The 18,814-nt window shown below is 37.4% G+C and overlaps 1 protein-coding gene and 1 non-coding gene across 3 annotated transcripts in view; both read right to left on the bottom strand.

Annotated features, from left to right (window-relative positions):
• Positions 1 to 8,666, bottom strand: part of LOC134804418 (extended synaptotagmin-2-A) — a 42,263-nt gene extending 33,597 nt beyond the window's left edge. The window contains exons 1-2 of one of the 2 annotated variants that reach the window (XM_063777455.1): positions 8,528 to 8,666; positions 8,183 to 8,284 (exon numbers count right to left, since the gene is read on the bottom strand). In XM_063777455.1, the coding sequence (XP_063633525.1) occupies positions 8,183 to 8,284; positions 8,528 to 8,530 (105 nt within the window). In that variant the 5' untranslated portion in view covers positions 8,531 to 8,666. The remainder of the gene's footprint in view (positions 1 to 8,182; positions 8,285 to 8,527) is intronic. The other variant, XM_063777456.1, reaches the window with a different exon arrangement.
• A 4,877-nt stretch (positions 8,667 to 13,543) lies between these two features.
• On the bottom strand, positions 13,544 to 13,647 carry LOC134805386 (U6 spliceosomal RNA). Its single transcript, XR_010146281.1, has one exon. It is a non-coding gene; the product is annotated as a U6 spliceosomal RNA (small nuclear RNA).
• Positions 13,648 to 18,814: the final 5,167 nt, after the last annotated feature.

The following is an 18,814-nucleotide window of genomic DNA, read 5'->3' as shown; positions in this document are numbered from 1 at the left end:
CCATCGGCCATCTTCTCTGCGTGCAATGTGGCCTGCCCATTGCCACTTCAGCTTGCTAATCCGGTGGGCTATGTCGGTGACTTTAGTTCGTCTACGGATCTCCTCATTTCTGATTCGATCACGTAGAGAAACTCCGAGCATAGCCCTCTCCATAGCTCGTTGAGCGACTTTGAGTTTTGAGATGAGGCCGATAGTGAAAGACCACGTTTCGGAGCCGTAAGTCATCACTGGTAACACACATTGATTAAAGACTTTCGTCTTGAGGCACTGAGGTATGTCGGACGAAAAAACATTGCGTAGTTTCCCGAACGCTGCCCAACCGAGTTGGATTCGGCGGTTGACCTCTTTCTCGAAGTTGGACCTACCTAATTGGACTACTTGTCCTAGGTAGATGTACGAGTCAACAACTTCGAGTGCCGAGTTCCCAACAAAGACTGGGATGGGCATAACATTGGCATTTGACATAAGTTTCGTCTTGTCCATGTTCATTTTCAAGCCCACCCGTTGTGAAACTCGGTTGAGGTCATCGAGCATCATGCTGAGTTCCTCCATCAACTTTGCCATGACTACGATATCGTCGGCAAACCGAAGGTGAGTGATGTATTCGCCGTTGATGTTGATGCCAAGTCCTTCCCATTTCAGGAGCTTGAAGGCCTCTTCCATTACGGCGGTAAACAGTTTCGGAGAGATAACGTCTCCCTGCCTTACGCCTCTTCGCAATGGAATCGCCCTCGTGCTCTGCTCCTGTACTCGGACCGACATGGTGGCGTTACTATACAAATACTTCAACACTTCGATGTACCGATAGTCAATATGGCATCGCTGAAGAGACTCAAGCACCGCCCATGTTTTCACCGAATCGAAGGCTTTCTCATAGTCCACAAACGCTAAGCATAATGGCAAGTTATACTCTTCGGTCTTCTGTATAACTTGCCGCAGCGTATGGATGTGGTCTATGGTACTATAGCCTTTTCGGAAACCGGCTTGTTCGGGAGGCTGGAAGTCATCAAGTCTGTGTTCGAGACGGTTCGTGATGACCCTTGAAAACAGCTTATAGACATGGCTCAGAAGCGTGATGGGTCTGTAGTTCTTCAATAGGTTGTTATCACCTTTTTTGAAGAACAGCACCACCTCGCCTCTATTCCATGTTTCAGGCGTTATGCCCTCGGACAAGACGGAATTAAAGAGCTTCTGGAGGACTTTAAGTACCGGTGTTCCACCCGCTCTCAGAAGCTCTGAAGTGATTCCGTCTTTGCCCGGCGCCTTGTTGTTCTTAAGCTGCTTCAGGGCCATCCTAATCTCGTACAGACTGATGTCCGGGATATCTTCGGTATAATGTCGGGACAGCTTGGCTCTTGGATCTCCTACCAAGCTGTCAACGGGCTTTGCGATCGAAGTGTATAACTGTCCATAGAACCTCTCGATCTCGCCTAAAACCTCCGCTTTGCTCGACGCTATGCTGCCATCTTCCCGTTTCAGCTTTGTTAGCTGGCTTTGCCCAATAGACGTGTCCTTTGCGAACACTTTGGAGCCTTGGTTTTGCTCAATAGTCTCTTTAATACGGTTAGTATTAAAGAGACGCAGATCAAGTCGCAAGGACTTAGATATACGTCTATTGAGCTGCTTATATGACTTCGCGTCATCGGGAGACTGCAACTGAAGCGTCCCAGGGTCCATGTGCCTGTATGTTACTATGTAGTTTACTCGTATGTAATATAATCTAAATATAAAAATCTATAATCTCTAATAAGTACATTGTAGGTATTTCATAAAAGAGTTTGATGGAATATTAAGGTTTACTTGATTTTCTTTGTTACTTGCTTAATGATGACCCTTGGTGAGATGCTTACTACAGTAAAACAAAATGCGTTCTATAAAAAAGCTGTGCGATAACATATCAAATAGTAAACTGTGATCAAATAATAACACCGCAACGACAAAAGTGATGCTAATTTGTTTCACTGGCAAATAATAAGCGAAAAAGCATAAGGATCTTTAATTTATACCTCTGACACTATCTACTCACTATGCAACATGCAATAAGACACGATAGGTATCAAAATTTTCCACGCCGATTATACGCCGGTCAAATTTATCGGCGGCGGCGGCGTGGCAAAATCGTCGGCGGCGGCGGCGCGGCGGCGCGGCGCACATGTCTAGTCCAGACCCCCCCCCCCTAATTTGAAATGACGTAATTTATGAATAGCCCCATACCTATACTGTAATAACTTGATATGACAAGCTAAGTACCTGACAAAATATTATATGAACACAAAAAAGTTATATTTATGAAATACCTACTAGACATGTGCGCCGATGGCAAAATCATCGGCGGCGGCGTCCGATGATTTTTTGACCGGCGGCGGCGGCGTGATCGGCGTGAAATCGGCGTGGCATAATTTTTGATACTGCCTGAGAACACGGCTGTATAAACTCTACATTAAAGCATTCAGGGTATTTACTAGGCCATCCAAAACATATTATGTGTGTTTTCTAAATTATTGCCGAATATATATGCCATCATGTCACTTGGCAACCATTTCTTACCAACTTAACGGTTACCACCGGTATGTTTAAGTATTAACATAAAAAGGACACTTTAAAACGCTACATTTTAGGCAGTATAATGATTTTGTAAGCGTAATACAAATAAAACACAAAAATATTTCTTTATAAATTATACGTTAAGTCGTTAGTTAAAAAAAATATATATTGACTTTTCCCAGCCGCTGTCACCCCACCTATGATTTGTTACGAAATAATGATGAACTACTTTACATTTGTCTGACTGAACTGAAGTTTATCAGAAATGTATATTAACTAGAATAAAGATGTCACCATTGAGGATTGTAGCGCGTTTATGAATAAGGGAGTAAGAATTGATCTTGTGTCATTTTAAGTAAAATTGTATAGTGTGATAAATAAATCAAATCATATATATCATATGATGACCCATATGCGTGTCACCACCAGCATCACACGAAAAATCATAAAATAGGTATGTAATTATAATCGAGGTGACAGCTGGCAGGAGATTCTAAGAAGAAAATTGCAGGTTTATCTTACTGACAAAATATGGATCGCATTTGGTCTGAAATAAATAATTTCAGACCAAATGTGATCCATATGATATGAACCTGCTGTTTTCTTTTCTTTAGTTCACTGATTAAATTGACAATAAAGAGACTATTAATGTAAAACCAAATGCGTTTATAAAAAAACTGTGCGATAAAATATCAAATAATTAACCTGTGACTTGATCCAGAAACTAGATCTTGTTTAAATTAACGCTAAATCGTTATAACAGCTCGCACCGCAACCACAGAATAATTAATAGTACTATCGTACAGAAAGGAAACTTCCTAAAAAACCGAAGTTTGACAGCGTTTCAGGGTCGAATCATGCCGTCCCTTTCTAATATATGGCACTATCCCTTTCGGCTATTTAGGGTTGTCAAAAATCAAGTGATTATCTTATCTGCGGTTGTGCACGCAAAAGGAAGTCAAGTGGTGCCAACCCTAATAATTACTCGGAGCAATGCTGAGCCGAGCGGAGCCGAGTTTGACCGAAGTCAGGAGTTTCGCACCCCTGCCGCAACGACAAAATTAAGATGCTAATTTGTTTCACTAGAAAATAATAAGCGAAAAAGCATAAGGATATTTAAATTATCCCTCTGACACTATCTACTCACTGCGCAACATGCAATAAGACACGATATGTATCAAAATTGTCCACGCCGATTATACGCCGGTCAAATTTATCGGCGGCGGCGGCGTGGAAAAAACGTCGGCGGCGGCGGCGCGGCGGCGCGGCGCACATGTCTACTGAGAAGTAAACAATTTCATTTCCGGCTAAACTAAAACAATGTGGTGGCGCGTTGATTATATTACACTTAGTTTATCAAATCACTCGAGCAGTTTAATTCCCCATAATAATTTAAGTCATATTGTAATATAAATGCAAACAATATATAATTACGTCTTGTAATCCGTTTTAGAGATGGCGTATTAATGTCACTTATTTTTATTTAAGTATTTTTCCATCTGACAGTTTCCATTTGACAGGAACAAAATGAACGAATGAACGAATGATTTTGGCATAAAGTAGTCGCAAACCCGAAACAATGTGTGCACACGGCGACCACACTTTATGTCACTTTGTGTCATGTGTCGACCCTTCCCCATTTCTGGTAACTGTGTCGACACGGCGACGACTCTGCGACTGGAATTGTGACCGAAACAGACGGTGTCGACACAAGATGTGTCAACACCGCGTCGTAACGGCGACTGGAAATGGTTGTATGGGTAGTCTTCGTATAACGCAGGCCACTTTTGCGACATCCATTCTTCTACTACACCACTATCAACACTGGCAGCTTCACCACTCATTTTCCCGCCGACGATACCGTGCCTAGCTCGGAAACGTTGAATCCAACTGGACGAGCAAACGAAATTTTCACCAAAACGCTGAGCAAAATCGTTTGCTTTTTGTTGAAGAATTGGTCCATTTATTGGCACATTATTTGTCCTTTGATATTTAAACCACTTTAGCAAAGCTTCCTCAATCTTCGTATGCTTCGTTGTTCTTGCTCGTTTCATTTTCAATAAATTGTTCTCAAAAAGTGTTTGAAATTTTTCTCTCTCTTTCCAAATGGTTGAAATTGTCGAGTGTGATACACCATATTCCGCGGCCAAGTCTTTGTTTGGAATTCCACTCTCAAGCTTTGATATAATACGCGATTTTTCTTCTATAGTAATTTGTTTTCTTTTTCTTTGCGACATGTTAAAAGTTTCACGAATAACTCAACAATATGTTTAGGTGCGTCTGTCTTGTGTTCGGATAAGTAACAAACTGACTGAAAAGAAATGAGAAAGCGGGCTTTGGGTTTCGATTATACTGCATACACGTGTACCGATTTTGTTTCTGAGAAATACAATAGACACTAAACTCGAGTTGTTTTTGTTTACTTTTGCGATCTTAATGACTTTAGTGTGCCAGTACGGCTACCACCAGTTTTGACATTGACATAACGCTCACGTTTACGTAATTTACTTTCTGTACATCTCGCTTGCACTAATATGCCAGTACGAGCGAGATGCATAGAAAGTAATTTACGTAAACGTGAGCGTTATGTCAATGTGAAAACTGGTGGTAGCCGTACAGATGTGGGAAGGGGATGCTGCCCTCACCTATTCAAATGTTTACAATACAGCTGGTCGTTCTAACAGATATAATTCTCCGAAAATATCAGTTAAATGTAGTCGCTTAAAGAGATATGTTGTAATAAGCGATGTCGTAAAAAGCGGTGTTTATTATAAGGCCGTCTAATAGAATTCAGCCGGGACCTTTGATTTTGGTCAATATAACCGGTATGTTGTTCTAAACGATGTCGTCGTAAACGGTTTTGACTGTAATTACCTTTTTTTCCTAAATTAAGCGTCCTATATGCTTTTTATTTTATAGATATTGTTAATACACGTTAGCACTCCTCAATAAAAGACAATTATGTTATTAAATCTCACTTTTTGAATATTTTATAAGAAATAGTTTTTACCCACCTAAATGAGTAAATACGGGTATTTATCGGGTGCTTTGAGTAAATACCGAGTAAATACTCAGTATTTACTCACCCCTACCCATCTCTATCTGTAATAGGCTGTAATAATCTAGTGATGATGTCACTCTCTACAAATGTACCCACTAACCACTCAAGGCTAGTATAGTATACCTAACTTCCTACTATACAAATGTACCTACATTAGGCCTCGCCTCGATAGTGTAGCTGCTACAGTTTGGATATGGCTTATATTGCCATGATGCCCATGGTTCCCAATCGGTGCCTGAGCAGTCGTGGTGCAGTCCAAAAATGTCATGAACCGGTATGCTCTTGATATACCTACCTACAATATAGAGGTAGGCCTCAAAGGAATAGGTATTAGATTAGAGGACCACCACAGGGCTTGCACAAATACTTGGTCTGGCGATGCAAAGGGGCAATGCCCTGGCAATGGTGCTAACATCCTAGGGATGGGCCGGAAACAAGGATTTTTGGTTATAGGTTTTTAAGCTTAGTTTAGTTTTCTTTTGATATTCTAGTTTATATTTTGTTATTTGATTTGATTGTTATTAATTTGAATTTATCATGTACGTGGGTGGTCATGCTTGTGACGTTTGTTTCACTATAACTTCAAAACTACAAAGCCTATTTTCATTAATGAAATGAACGCGAACGAAGGGCCTTCACTGGCCATTTATTTGTCTATTCGTTTTTATGGCGCGGGTGTCATAAGATCACATTTCTCGACAACTTTCAACAAGCAACTTTCAAGCATCAGTAGTCACCTACAAAAATATGTTAATCTTTGAAGGCCGCAAAAATATGTGACATGCTATTATGTCTCTACAAATAAGATCGTGTCAGATATTTTTGCCGCCTTTCGTTGTGTAACATATTATTGCAGGTGACTGTACCTTTCAACCTTGGTGCCATCAGAGTTATTAACAATATTAATTATAGTAATAACATAGTTTTTATACGAAGTCAAGGTTTTGTCTACTTCATTCATATTTAGATTCACTTTTTAAGTTGTTAAACAATCCTTCAAGGTCAAATACCGCGTCAGTGATTCAACGGCTGGTGTCAGTCCTCAGCACTTTACCTACATACATGACGTCAAGTGTTCTGATTCTGACTCATGCATGCAATCACTATGTTGGCTTTAGCATTAAGATACTACGATAATATGCAAGAAAGAGCCATGAGCCATGTGATTGTCACCATGGTGAAAAAACTTCAGAATGATAAAACAAGATTTGTGTAATATTTTGGATTAAATATCGATATTAAGGCTAATAACTAAAAACGAAATATATAATTGATTTTCAACTCAATAATGCAGTGGTCGAAAACTAGATTATATATTACGTGAACGGAAACTAAATTTTTGTGGACGAAACTAAAATAACACTACTTATACAAAATTTTATTTTTTATACAAATAAACCGTTAATATTATTTATAGTTAAGTTATATTAAACTTAAAATGAAGATAAAAGCAATAACGTTTTACAGTACATGGTCTTTTCAATTTTCGACCTAGTTACAAAATGTGCTAATTATCGCACTAATGCGGTAAAGTAGCACCATACATATGTATTGTAAAAAGAAATATGTAAAACACATGTAATTTAAGATATATTTTTCGCATTTCGAAGTTTGCAACTTCTATAATTGGAAGAAAACTAACGCACCTACCCTATCAACCAAACGAAAGCCAACCAAGATCTGAAAACGATCTTTGCGTTGTCGACCATTCTGGCTCAAGTTCGCATGGTAATGAATGAATGATGACGATGAGATCATTATTATTGCTAGTTTTATTTACCATGACCAGTTAGCAAGGAAAAGAAAATTTTTACAAAGGTGGAGGTGGTGGACACTAACATATTTTAAGAATTATTTTTATAGAACTGAGTGCTCATTCATTCATTCGCATTCGGTGGCCATCCATAATGACCACACCGAATTGAGCCAGATGGGCAGATTCCTTTGAGGTGGCTGCCATGCTCCAGATTGTGACAGGACACATCACCTTCAGCCTAACATGTGTTTGTGATTACCTCTTCATGCTTAAACTACTGAATCGGTTTAGATGATGGGATGGAAATAGTAGTAGGATACTATGTCCTTTCTCGGGCCTCAAACTATTTCCTTCCCATCATCTAAACCGGTGCAGCAGTTTAAGCAATCATCATTATCATCCCAGGCAGACGAAATCGCGGGCAGAAGAAAGGTAGTGTTAGCATAAAACACTTGTAAGTATTAGGCATCACTTTCTTTTGTCTTAAGTTATGCAAAGCAGAGATTAAAACCTAATTCATTGTTTAATGGTATTTGATGATGATGGCAATGTGAGCCTATAGTCATGCCCTCATAGTCATTTTGGGGCCCTGGCAACAGCCAGAGGCCCGTGGCAATTGCCTGTATTGCCACCCCTAGTTACACTGTACCCATGCACTTTGCCAATCACACTTCTGCATTACCTACTTAAAACTCTTTATATCTTATGCTGAAACTGCCTCTATGCTGTCAATAAACTTTTTCATGTTCACAGTTTGCATTAAGAGACAAATATTACAGAATAAAATCTGTAAATATTACTATAATGGCTTCAAAACATACCTTCTTAAAGAAACGGTAGATCATAGACAGTACACTAACACTGTCATCACTGCCCAGGGGCACCACCGGTTTACTTGGTGGTATCATTTTGGTATCACTTTCCTATAACATAAAATAAACATATTAATACTGTAAATAATGTTATTACAAACTATTCAGAAATAAAGAAATCACTTATAGAGTATTGCCCTTACAATTTACCGGTAAAGAAAAATAAAAATTTGGAGGTCGCTATTGACGCACGATTAAAAATAGATGCACATAAAACAATATATTGAAAATACAAAAGAACATTCAGCAAAATAGTATAAAGCTAAAAGAAAAGTAAAATTATTCCACACATACCATGCTGCAGAGTAATGTGTTGCGGGCGTGCTAGTTGATAAAAAACTAAACAGAATACATTACTACGCACAGTGCTACTGGAACTAACCGAATATGTCCTGTACGTCGATATGAATCTTGGGAAAACCGCAGGACTAACCAAATAAAGTGCGCCAGTACGACGTCACCTTGCTAATAAAATATTTCATAACCTAAGAGCTAAACGTAAAACATCACATTAATATTATAACAAATATTTAAAAACTACTGTGCATGTTCAAATTACTCTGCCAGGTTGAGTGATCGTCGCTCGACTCGCTCGAGTGGCCATGAGAAATGTCAAACTCATAGATATATAATATACAGAGATGACGTCCAAGCGAGCTGTCAGTGGGACCACTTTTGTTTAGGGACAGCGTTTTACACAAAAATAAAACGCTAATTAAATAACTTACCATATTCGAAACCTAAGATAATATTATAGAGAATGGCAACATTGTGTTGTCGGTCGTATTGTCCTTTTCTAGCATATACGTCCCTCTCTCTCTCTTACATTCCCACCACAGAGCAGTTGGTTTTGACAGGTGTTTGACAGTTACCGCCAAAACAAATTTCCAAGTCATTGTCTCAAAATTATACATATTTACACCAGGCAGGATTAAAACTTTAGGTTTCGAATATGGTAAGTTATTTAATTAGCGTTTTATTTTTGTGTAAAACGCTGTCATTAAACAACTGTACCGATATTCGAAACCTAAGATAATATTGAGACGTGTTTGTTATCGCCTATGGCCTATTTTATAAAGCTACAAGTTACAATTTACAAGCGGAAGTCTCGTTCTAACACATAGGGTTAGAAAGAGACTTCCGCTTGTAAATTGTAACTTGTAGCTTTATAAAATAGGCCACTGGTGGTGGGAAGACGCCAAGCCAATGTGATTATACATGTACTTATTATGTATATGTAATATTATTATATTACGAGTGTTTAAAGAATTATGTAGTACACCCTTTATTTTAACACCTGTGAGGAGAGAGGTATTATGTAAAGCATACAATTTGATATACCATTATATTATGTTACTAACTTTACATTTCATATACGTACTTAATGTACTTATAAATGTTCAAAGACAAAAAATGAGTCAGCACAATGGTGCTATACTTAATTATAATGTATGTGAAAACTAGGTAAAAGAAGATGAGATAAGTCAGTCTACTCTTCAAGGAGCATACCTACAACATCTGTGATAAGGAGTGATGTAATTCAAGTATGAAAATAATAAAATCATAAAGTACTCGAGTAGTTTTTATTTATAACTTATTAACAAATTTGATAATAATTATCTAGTAAAGTAAGCAGTTGCAGGAATATAACAAGGACAAGACCTTTCTTATTTCCAGAATCCCTCGGGATTAAGTAGACGAATATTTTAAATATTCGTTATAATTCACTATCACTACCCACAAAGTTAATATTGGGTACCTACTTACTAAAATGTCATAGGGAATTACTGAATTCCTTTAATGACTGTGAGTCAGTGTGAGCTATATACTTGGTTATAGCTATAAAATGCATTTAATCCTTTGTACGCTTTACTAACGCGAACGCGAGCTAATGTACCTAAACAAACCTTACTTAAAATTGTGAAGGTTACTTTGAGAGCTTAAGCCATAACATAACACTCATGTGGGCACGCCTAGTTATGACGCTTTTTGGTGCTCTTGGCGTTCAAATGGTTAATATAGAAATGCCACAGAACCTTATCAATTATATTTGTAAAGGTTCAAAGGCTCATTCTGCTTATATTCATGTTTAGCTATCATCAAGTGACCTTAATTGTACTCATTAATTTCTATATATGCAGTAAGAGTAGTTTACCTTATCTGGTGCCTACTAGTAGGCTTGATTGGTTCTGAACGCTAAAGTGGTTTAATTTATGTAAACCATTCATAGCATTGCTTAATTCTGAATATTCAGTTTCCTCTTTCCAGTGTGTAAATTATTAAGAATAAGGTACTTAATTCGAAACCTTAGCTCATCGCATATGTGTTTTTAACCAAAATGCAAATTTGTGTGTTTATTTAGTGATCATACATTATTTGCAATAACTGTGCGGACCATGGGGTCCCCGACCTTTTGCCGGCCACCCGTGGGCCTAAAGCCAACAGCGCAGAGGCCCTTTAAGAGAGACCTATTTCTTCCAATGCTAGAGTCAACACTTTGTCGAATCTATTTGATATTTATGTATACTTATCCTCCTTATGAACTAAGGATAATTGTAACTTTTTGATATCAAATATACGCCGAATTGTCAATTATTTTATATTTTGAAATACATATAATATTACTGGATTTGGACCAGTGTGCTTTTGAATACTATATCTCTGGCCTACTATATAGGCTAGTCTATTAGCATCCCGCCTCCTGGAAGGCAGTCTACAGACTTTTTAGATATATATTCACAGTAGCGCTAAGTGTGTGGACCTAGTTTTCCGACACTTGACTGCATGAGATTATAGTAAACATTTTTTCAGGTCTCGGGCAAGAAGGGTACCTAGATAGGTTGAGGTCCTTAACTTGTGGATTTGGTAAGAGCAAGACACAGGCGGGGTGTAAATTAATTAATCCACCATGTTTCAAGAGATTCATGTGCATTGATGCCTTCAGGTTACGCTGTACAGACAGATTAACACTTTGGCAGAGTTTTGCCAACATATAATAAATGACTGCATTTGTTTGGGTGTACATGTTCCACACCAAAGATATATTTATATATTTCAATCCATTTTTGAAAGTTTGGCGTTTCAAAATAGCTTCGCCTTTTCGCAAGGCGTGCTTCTGTTTCTCTATTTTATTGTGCAAGCGAACAGTATCACAATGCTATAATTTTGTATAAATTGAGAACTAGAGGGTCATGCCCTAGGCGTGACCGCCCAGAAGTTGTGCTAGAACCTTTCGTGCAAACCATTCAGTCACTGTTTTTAAAAACCTTTTGTAGTGGGTACATTCCACGTTCTTAAATTTGTTAAACGTGTAGTATCAAACTATGACAAGTCATGATAAGTGAGTTAAGTGGTAACAGTATCTGGTCCGTGCATAGAAGCACTTGCCCTTGAGGTTAGGGCATGGGTAGTTTATAATAAACTTAATCCGTGCATGGGAGCACTTACGATACAGGTGGTTTAAAACTTCCAGGGTCACAATACAGACATAAGGGTGTAAAATACATAATTCATAAACGCCCGTTAGGCCAGTTTTGTATATTTTATTTCAAACATGCTTGTGCAGCACCGCCAGCACATAATAATTTCCCATACCATGGCAGTCAGGGATATAATAATTAAATAGTTAGGTAACCTTGGTCATATCGTGTACATAGGTAGGTACTCGTAAACATGTTAACTGAAAGACTAGTGCTCTCGAGGCAAATATAATTTATGCAACTGTGAGCTGCTCTTACACTGGGATCATATGTATTTATTTCTAGTCTGCCTTAGCAGGCCTAGACTTCAAAGGTTTTTTAGATATTCATAGGGCCGTTAAACGGACCTTTTGTACACCTTGAGCAGACTGTTTGTTTCACACTATGAGTAATATATATTGTAAACATAGCTTATTTCAGAATGGAATCGTAAGCTCTGTCGTGTCGTGAGCTTACCGAGCCTGATTTAATTAGAGTCCACAGATTATCTGGACCTTGGAGGATTGACCACTCCTTATTCTAATTAAAAATATTCTGCCTGGGCTTATAGTCGAAATTCAGCGACTAAATTTCTTAGTATTATCTATGCCGCCCAAGTTATGAGGCTTAGCGTCTCCAGACCACAATTTTATTTATATATTAGGTTGCAAAGATTTTATCATCTTTAAAATAAAAATGAGTCGAGATAGGCCTGGAATCTTAGGTTATTTTTTACCTTTTATGATTTTAGAAATGTTATTGTAAATAGTAAGTAGTTTTCACTTTTACCACAGTTAATTAGCCCAATTTTGGGTTTAGCCAACAGGGTGTTCGGGACCCTTAGAATAGATTGGTAAACCGAACTGAAAACTCTAATAACGAAGCCTTGCCTATTTCGACAGATTTTTACCCAAAACATTATTTTAAACCCTTTTTACTTTCTCTGAGAGGAGATATTTACAAATTCATCTTTGTAATATTTTTCTGATTGTGGCCTACTCGCTCGCTTGTGTTATAACCATATCATTTATATTTCTGTGAATATGTCTGACATGCCTTGCGCAGGCTTACATAGGTTATACTATCATCATCAATAACTTGACGTCAGTTTGTGAACGAATCAAAGATTCTTTGGCACACCTTACGCAGGTGGAAACATGGCAGCCTTGCGCAGGCTTAGATAGGTACATAATATATTAGTTTTATCACAAATAACATGACGTTAGTTTGTGAACGAATAAAAGATTCTCTTAGGCACACCTCACGCAGGTGGAACCATAACAGACGTAGGTTTAAGAATATCATTCAAATCAAATACCCTGTGGGTAATATTCCCTTAGTTGCGGGTTCCTTGCTCGACAAGGTGAAAGGCTTTAAGCAGGCTTTAACAGGCACTTTTAGAGAGTGTCATTCACGGTGACGCGCAGATTTGCCAAAACTAAACGTTAACTCTACAGTTAACTAATATAATTTGACAATATGAACCAAACCATGCGTCTTCGCCAATGAATCAATCTAAAGATTCCCGTATCGTTAATGCCCTTCCAAATCCCAGGCTTCCGATTTTATTTGAAACGTTTACAAGTGTACTATTTATGTAGGTAGGTAGGTAGGTAGGCTTAAGAATTGACCCTCTTGTATGTAGTTACGTATAGAATTAATAATCAAATTATTCAAATCCAAAATAACACAAGCACATATAGCAACTACATGCAAGAGATCTTTCCTTAACCTTTTTAGGCTGTAAGTACCTGCTAAGTTATTTATTTAAGTAGGTACCTACCTACATTTTAACCATTTTTTTTTTTTTTTTTTAATCAAAGATCTAGTTGGAGAGATATAAGTTGGTAGATAAAGAGTGAAATACTTCACGATTTCGCATGTCATTCTTGCGCAGAGCCATGCTAATCTCTCTCTATGTCTAGTCAGATTTAAGTTTATGTACTGCCGAAGTACTCACTTTCCACAAAAATAAATGCAATGTTTGCGATGTAGGTTTGTTCGTTACCTTGTGTCCCTCAGAGCGGAAATAGAAGCCCCGCGAAGCGGGGCTTCGTCGACTCCTAAGCGGGTACACATTATTTATCAGCAAGTTTATTACCAAAAAATAAATTTTGCAATAAATATTATATTAACCCGGAACGGAATAAAAAGACAAATTGCTGATAGATACTTGGACAGATAAAACCTACACGTCTATAAGCTTCTACCTTCATACGTAGGTTCTACGTAACACGTATTAACTATCCGATCCTTTCGTATTCGAAAACACAAATCACTTGAAAACTGAAGGGTATGCCTCCACAGATCACCATTTAAGTATTATAATTTCAACCGTTATTATACACACACACAAAGATTTAAACTAACAAGACTCTGAAGAGACTTAATGTAGGTATAAAATTAAATTATAATGGTGACACGTGCACGCTTTACCAGCTCGATGTGTTTTCTAACATGTGTTTTAGTATTTTCATTGGCATAGCCACGGTGCGCGCAGGCAGCCTTTGAAAACACTTGCACATCACATCACTATTCCGGATCGTTTTTATTTGCTAGATAGTTTAACGGACAACTAAATTTAAATATTTATTTCGAACGGCAAAAGCCGTTAGAAACTGTTTTTCAATATAGTCAGCTAAACTGGGGTACAAATTCAAAAACTCACCAGCAGTTTAGCTTCACGACCTTCCAGATGGAAAAACAGCAAGCCAATGACTTGGAAATTTGTTTTGGCGGTAACTGTCAAACACCTGTCAAAACCAACTGCTCTGTGGTGGGAATGTAAGAGAGAGAGAGGGACGTATATGCTAGAAAAGGACAATACGACCGACAACACAATGTTGCCATTCTCTATAATATTATCTTAGGTTTCGAATATCGGTACAGTTGTTTAATGTACGATTAACAATATGGCCAAGGCCCCAACGTTTTCTGTTCTCTTTGACGGCGCAGCAACTAGTATCATTTCTCTCTCCTCGCTCTTTTAAAAATGCCGTTTGTCAAAAAAGGACAACTATACTGTTGACAAGATATACTTCAAATCAAAGTGTTGCCTTTTTTGGTGCACCAGAGGGGCTACCGCGAAAACAGAAATTCGCAAATTGCGGGGATCTTTCTCTTTTACTCCAATGAAGGCGTAATTAGAGTGACAGAGACAAATGCCCGCAATTGACGATTTTCGATTTTCACGGTAGCCGTCCAGGCTGTGTATGTTGCGTAAAAACGTGTATGTGTGCTCTTTTAGGGATGGGAAAAGTCGATTTTAATCATGTTATATATCGATAAACGCTACACAGCGGAACGAAATAGCTATTAATTGAAGCTTCAATATCTTCGTTAAACATAAACATAATTGAAATGCTAATGAATAATAAATATATTGGAATCTAATAAAATAATTCAATTATTGCAGAACACATATTTTAGTAGGTATTTATGTATTTTAATTAAATATCTGAACTTTTCCTTCGTTCCCTGCTGGGGCGTGACGATAAAATTGTGATCTGATAACCACAATAAAGAATAAAAGCGTTTTTGTTCATTTTAGGTATCGTTAAACCTTTGAAGTAAAATTAAAATTGCAAGAAATGTCGATAGTTTATCGATATGACTTTATCGACATGGCTACAGCAATTCAAAATCCAGCCAAAACTTATGGTTCGGTTTTTATAATAAAAACTAGTAGGTTGTGCGAGTTCCAACTTTTTTATATGCTCTTAAGAACTATTATCTTCATGTTCCTTCAATTACCATCTCCAATAACTTAATAGTTTTTTTTATATAAAATGTTTTATGTGTCTAAAATCATCACCGTCTACCGGAAAAATCTGAACCTTTTTGTTTGCAGTGAAAATTATAGCATACCTATCGTACGATTGCGTTTTTTCTTTTACTTATATCTTTTCCATGTTGTTGTTTAACACATGAAAAAATATGCAATAATTCCTTCACCGAGTAAGTACATTTAAAAATATTTAAAATTTTGTCACGAATATTCGTCAACACCGTCATGGTAATGTCAATGTGAGCTTATCTCCGTGTATGAACAACGAAATACCGCTAAAGGTCCTTGCCCTATTTTCCACTTTAATATAGAATGCCAAAAATGATTTCACTATAAATTAAGTCACATCACTGAATCGTGAGAAATATTACGAACAAATTTGTAAAACGTAGTTTGTCACAACAGAGCATCATCACCGTTATGCTTTGGTTTAAAAAAGTTACAAATGATATATTAGAAATAATTACTGAAATGAATGGCAAACTACATGAAGTTTATTGTGTAGCATAGACATTAACTACTATTATTCGTAGTCTAGAAATAAAAACAAGAAACTCTCAAATCGTCAACACCATACTCATCATCACCGGGAAAAAATTACGACCGGTGATGATTTCATGTGTATGGTGATGACGGTTCTCAGAAACTTTTCTAGTTATTTTGCTATAATTCATTATGAAATTAAGCTGTATGTTTGAAAAACGTTCTCTATGTCTTCTAACACTATATAATGTCTACCTTTTAAATGTAGAATAAATGTAGAAGAAGATATAACTATTTCTTTCACACTAGAGGATGCTTAGTTTTTAATTAACATTTTGACTGAAGTAGGCAAAATTTAGGTAATTTTTTTTATAATCTAATAATGTAAATCGTGCAACTTAGAGTCTGTCATTGCATGTTAGCCGTGTTAAAACAAAGTATTTAAACAAGCAACATATATTAAGTTTTAAGCGACCAAAGGCTACGGTACTGGCTCACTATCGTGATGGCTTTATGTTTTTTGATAATATTATATTAATTGATGTATATAATTACAGCAATTAATAATTATACCATTGGGTAGTCACCGGACCCAATACCTAACATTTTGTAACTTATGACATGCATTACAAGTAGGGGTCTTGAAACTTATAAAACACTGATTATATATTCATGTTTAGCTATTAAACAACATATATATGGATTTAAATCATTATAGCTATTTTTAAAGTTAATTAATAAAACAACAAAAATACAAACTTATGCAATGAATCAAACTATCAAAAATATAGTAATATATCATAAAAATTAAGCTCATTGGTAAGCCAGTAATTTTATAATAGATATAAATACCAAGTTATGCAGTAGATAAAACAAGATGCGGGTTTAAACTGATAATAAGAGTACAATATTGTTAATATGATTTAACATTGAAAAAACCCAAAAAACTAAATGAATACATAAATTGCCTATTTCGGAACATAAATTATTTAAAATTATTCAATAAAAATACTTGTTATATATTTATTTATATGAATAAAATGTATTTTTTATAATTTACTAAAAATAATTTATGTAGCTAGTCTTATGTTCAAAAACATGTTATTTGTAATGTTTATTAAAGTTCTAAAGTCTTACAATTCAAAAAAGTTTTTGTTTTTTTAATACGTTTTTAATACATATGTAAATTTGGCTTAAAGGACTCGCATCCAGGCCATAATTGTTAAAAAAAAAAAAAAAAAAAAACATATGTAAATTAGTTCCCAAATCGTCATTACCGTACATGCAGTGTCATTACCGTCTATAAAAGAGTCATTACCATACTATGGTTGTCATCACCATCATGCGTTTTTATTTTCCGAAAGCGATAACTTGAAATATAAGCCACAAATGATTGTATAAATACCATACATATCCTCAATATACAGCCCCCCATTACTTTACCCAGCTAGAATCGTGTTAAATTAAACATTAAAAAAAATTAATTTTTTGTATGGTGAAATTTTTTGTGATGAAATCCACCCTGGGGCCTTGGTCAAACTGATGGTCTAACAAACGATTTACATTCTCGCGCGAGCCACGAGACGAGCAGCGAGCCGCGCCACGAGACGCGAGTGTAAGCGGTGGGCTCGCGGCTCGTCTCGTGGCTCGCAAGCTTGTCGAGCTAATATAATTTAAACACTAACGGCACGGCATAAGGTTTATAACGGAATGACAAGCCGAACGCGAGTGTGTCGAGGCGAGCCACGAGACGCGCCGCGAGCCGAGCCGCGAGTCTAAACCGGCTATACGAAAGAGCGAGAAAGAGATATCGCTTTCTCGCTCCTACTTATCGGTGCACGCAGCCATGCGGTAGAATGAGATAGCAATATCACTTTCTCCCTCCAACGCATAAATGCGTCCCCTGGAATGGCCAGCGATGGCCCATTGTGTACTGGGGCCTTAATAGCAACCTAAAGGCCTATCCAGAAAGGAACAATTTTTCACCAATCTGATTAAATTCACCGGTGGAGCGGACGCAAACGCCAATTTGATCACTTTCTCCAATTTTAGATTTATGGTAAAAGATCTACGCGATGGACCGATCTATTAAGGCCCCAGTACACAATGGGCCATTGCCGGCCACTCCAAGGGACGCAGCCATGCGGTATAATGAGATAGCAATATCACTTGCTCCCTCTAACGCATAAATGCGTCCCTTGGAATGGCCGGCGATGGCCCATTGTGTACTGGGGCCTCTAAAAATAGTGACGAAGTCATCCGTGGTCGAGTGCACTCGTGGTGCACTCGCAACGCTATCGCGCGAAGCCCCGAACGCGAGTGTGGAGGCGATTTCGCGGATCTGCGATCTCGACTCCACACTCGCGTTCGCGGCTTCGCACCGCGATTCGCGCACGAGAGTGTAGCGGGCTTATGCTTCCAATAAACATATTTTCCAAAATAATAAAAGTTAAATACAAAAAAAGAAGTGTACGAATAGTACCTGATGCCCCTCTGGTAGAGTGTATTACCATCCCGCTAGCGTGGGTGTTTAAGCAATCGAGCCAACCAGCATAACATGACCGAGCGATGTACTACCCAAGCGTAATTGGAATGCGAGCCTATGCTGGTTAGTCCGAGCAGCCAGCCCATCCGAAGCGCCCCCTAAGCGGTTTTAATAACAACCATGCCCTTTAATTATTTAGTCTGACTACAAATTATGAATACCTACATATTCCAGCTCTGCGTCATGTTATAATAGAACGAAATAATGAGACTCTTCTATTTTAGTTTTAACACTTATACCGGTAAAACTGTTTTAATATTTTTGATCACTTTTAAAGCAGTTTACTGAATCACTAACTGACACAATTA

The sequence above is a fragment of the Cydia splendana genome, chromosome Z (genome assembly GCF_910591565.1).
Source record: "Cydia splendana chromosome Z, ilCydSple1.2, whole genome shotgun sequence".
NCBI lineage: Eukaryota > Metazoa > Arthropoda > Insecta > Lepidoptera > Tortricidae > Cydia > Cydia splendana.
This window is presented reverse-complemented; position numbering and strand designations above follow the sequence as displayed.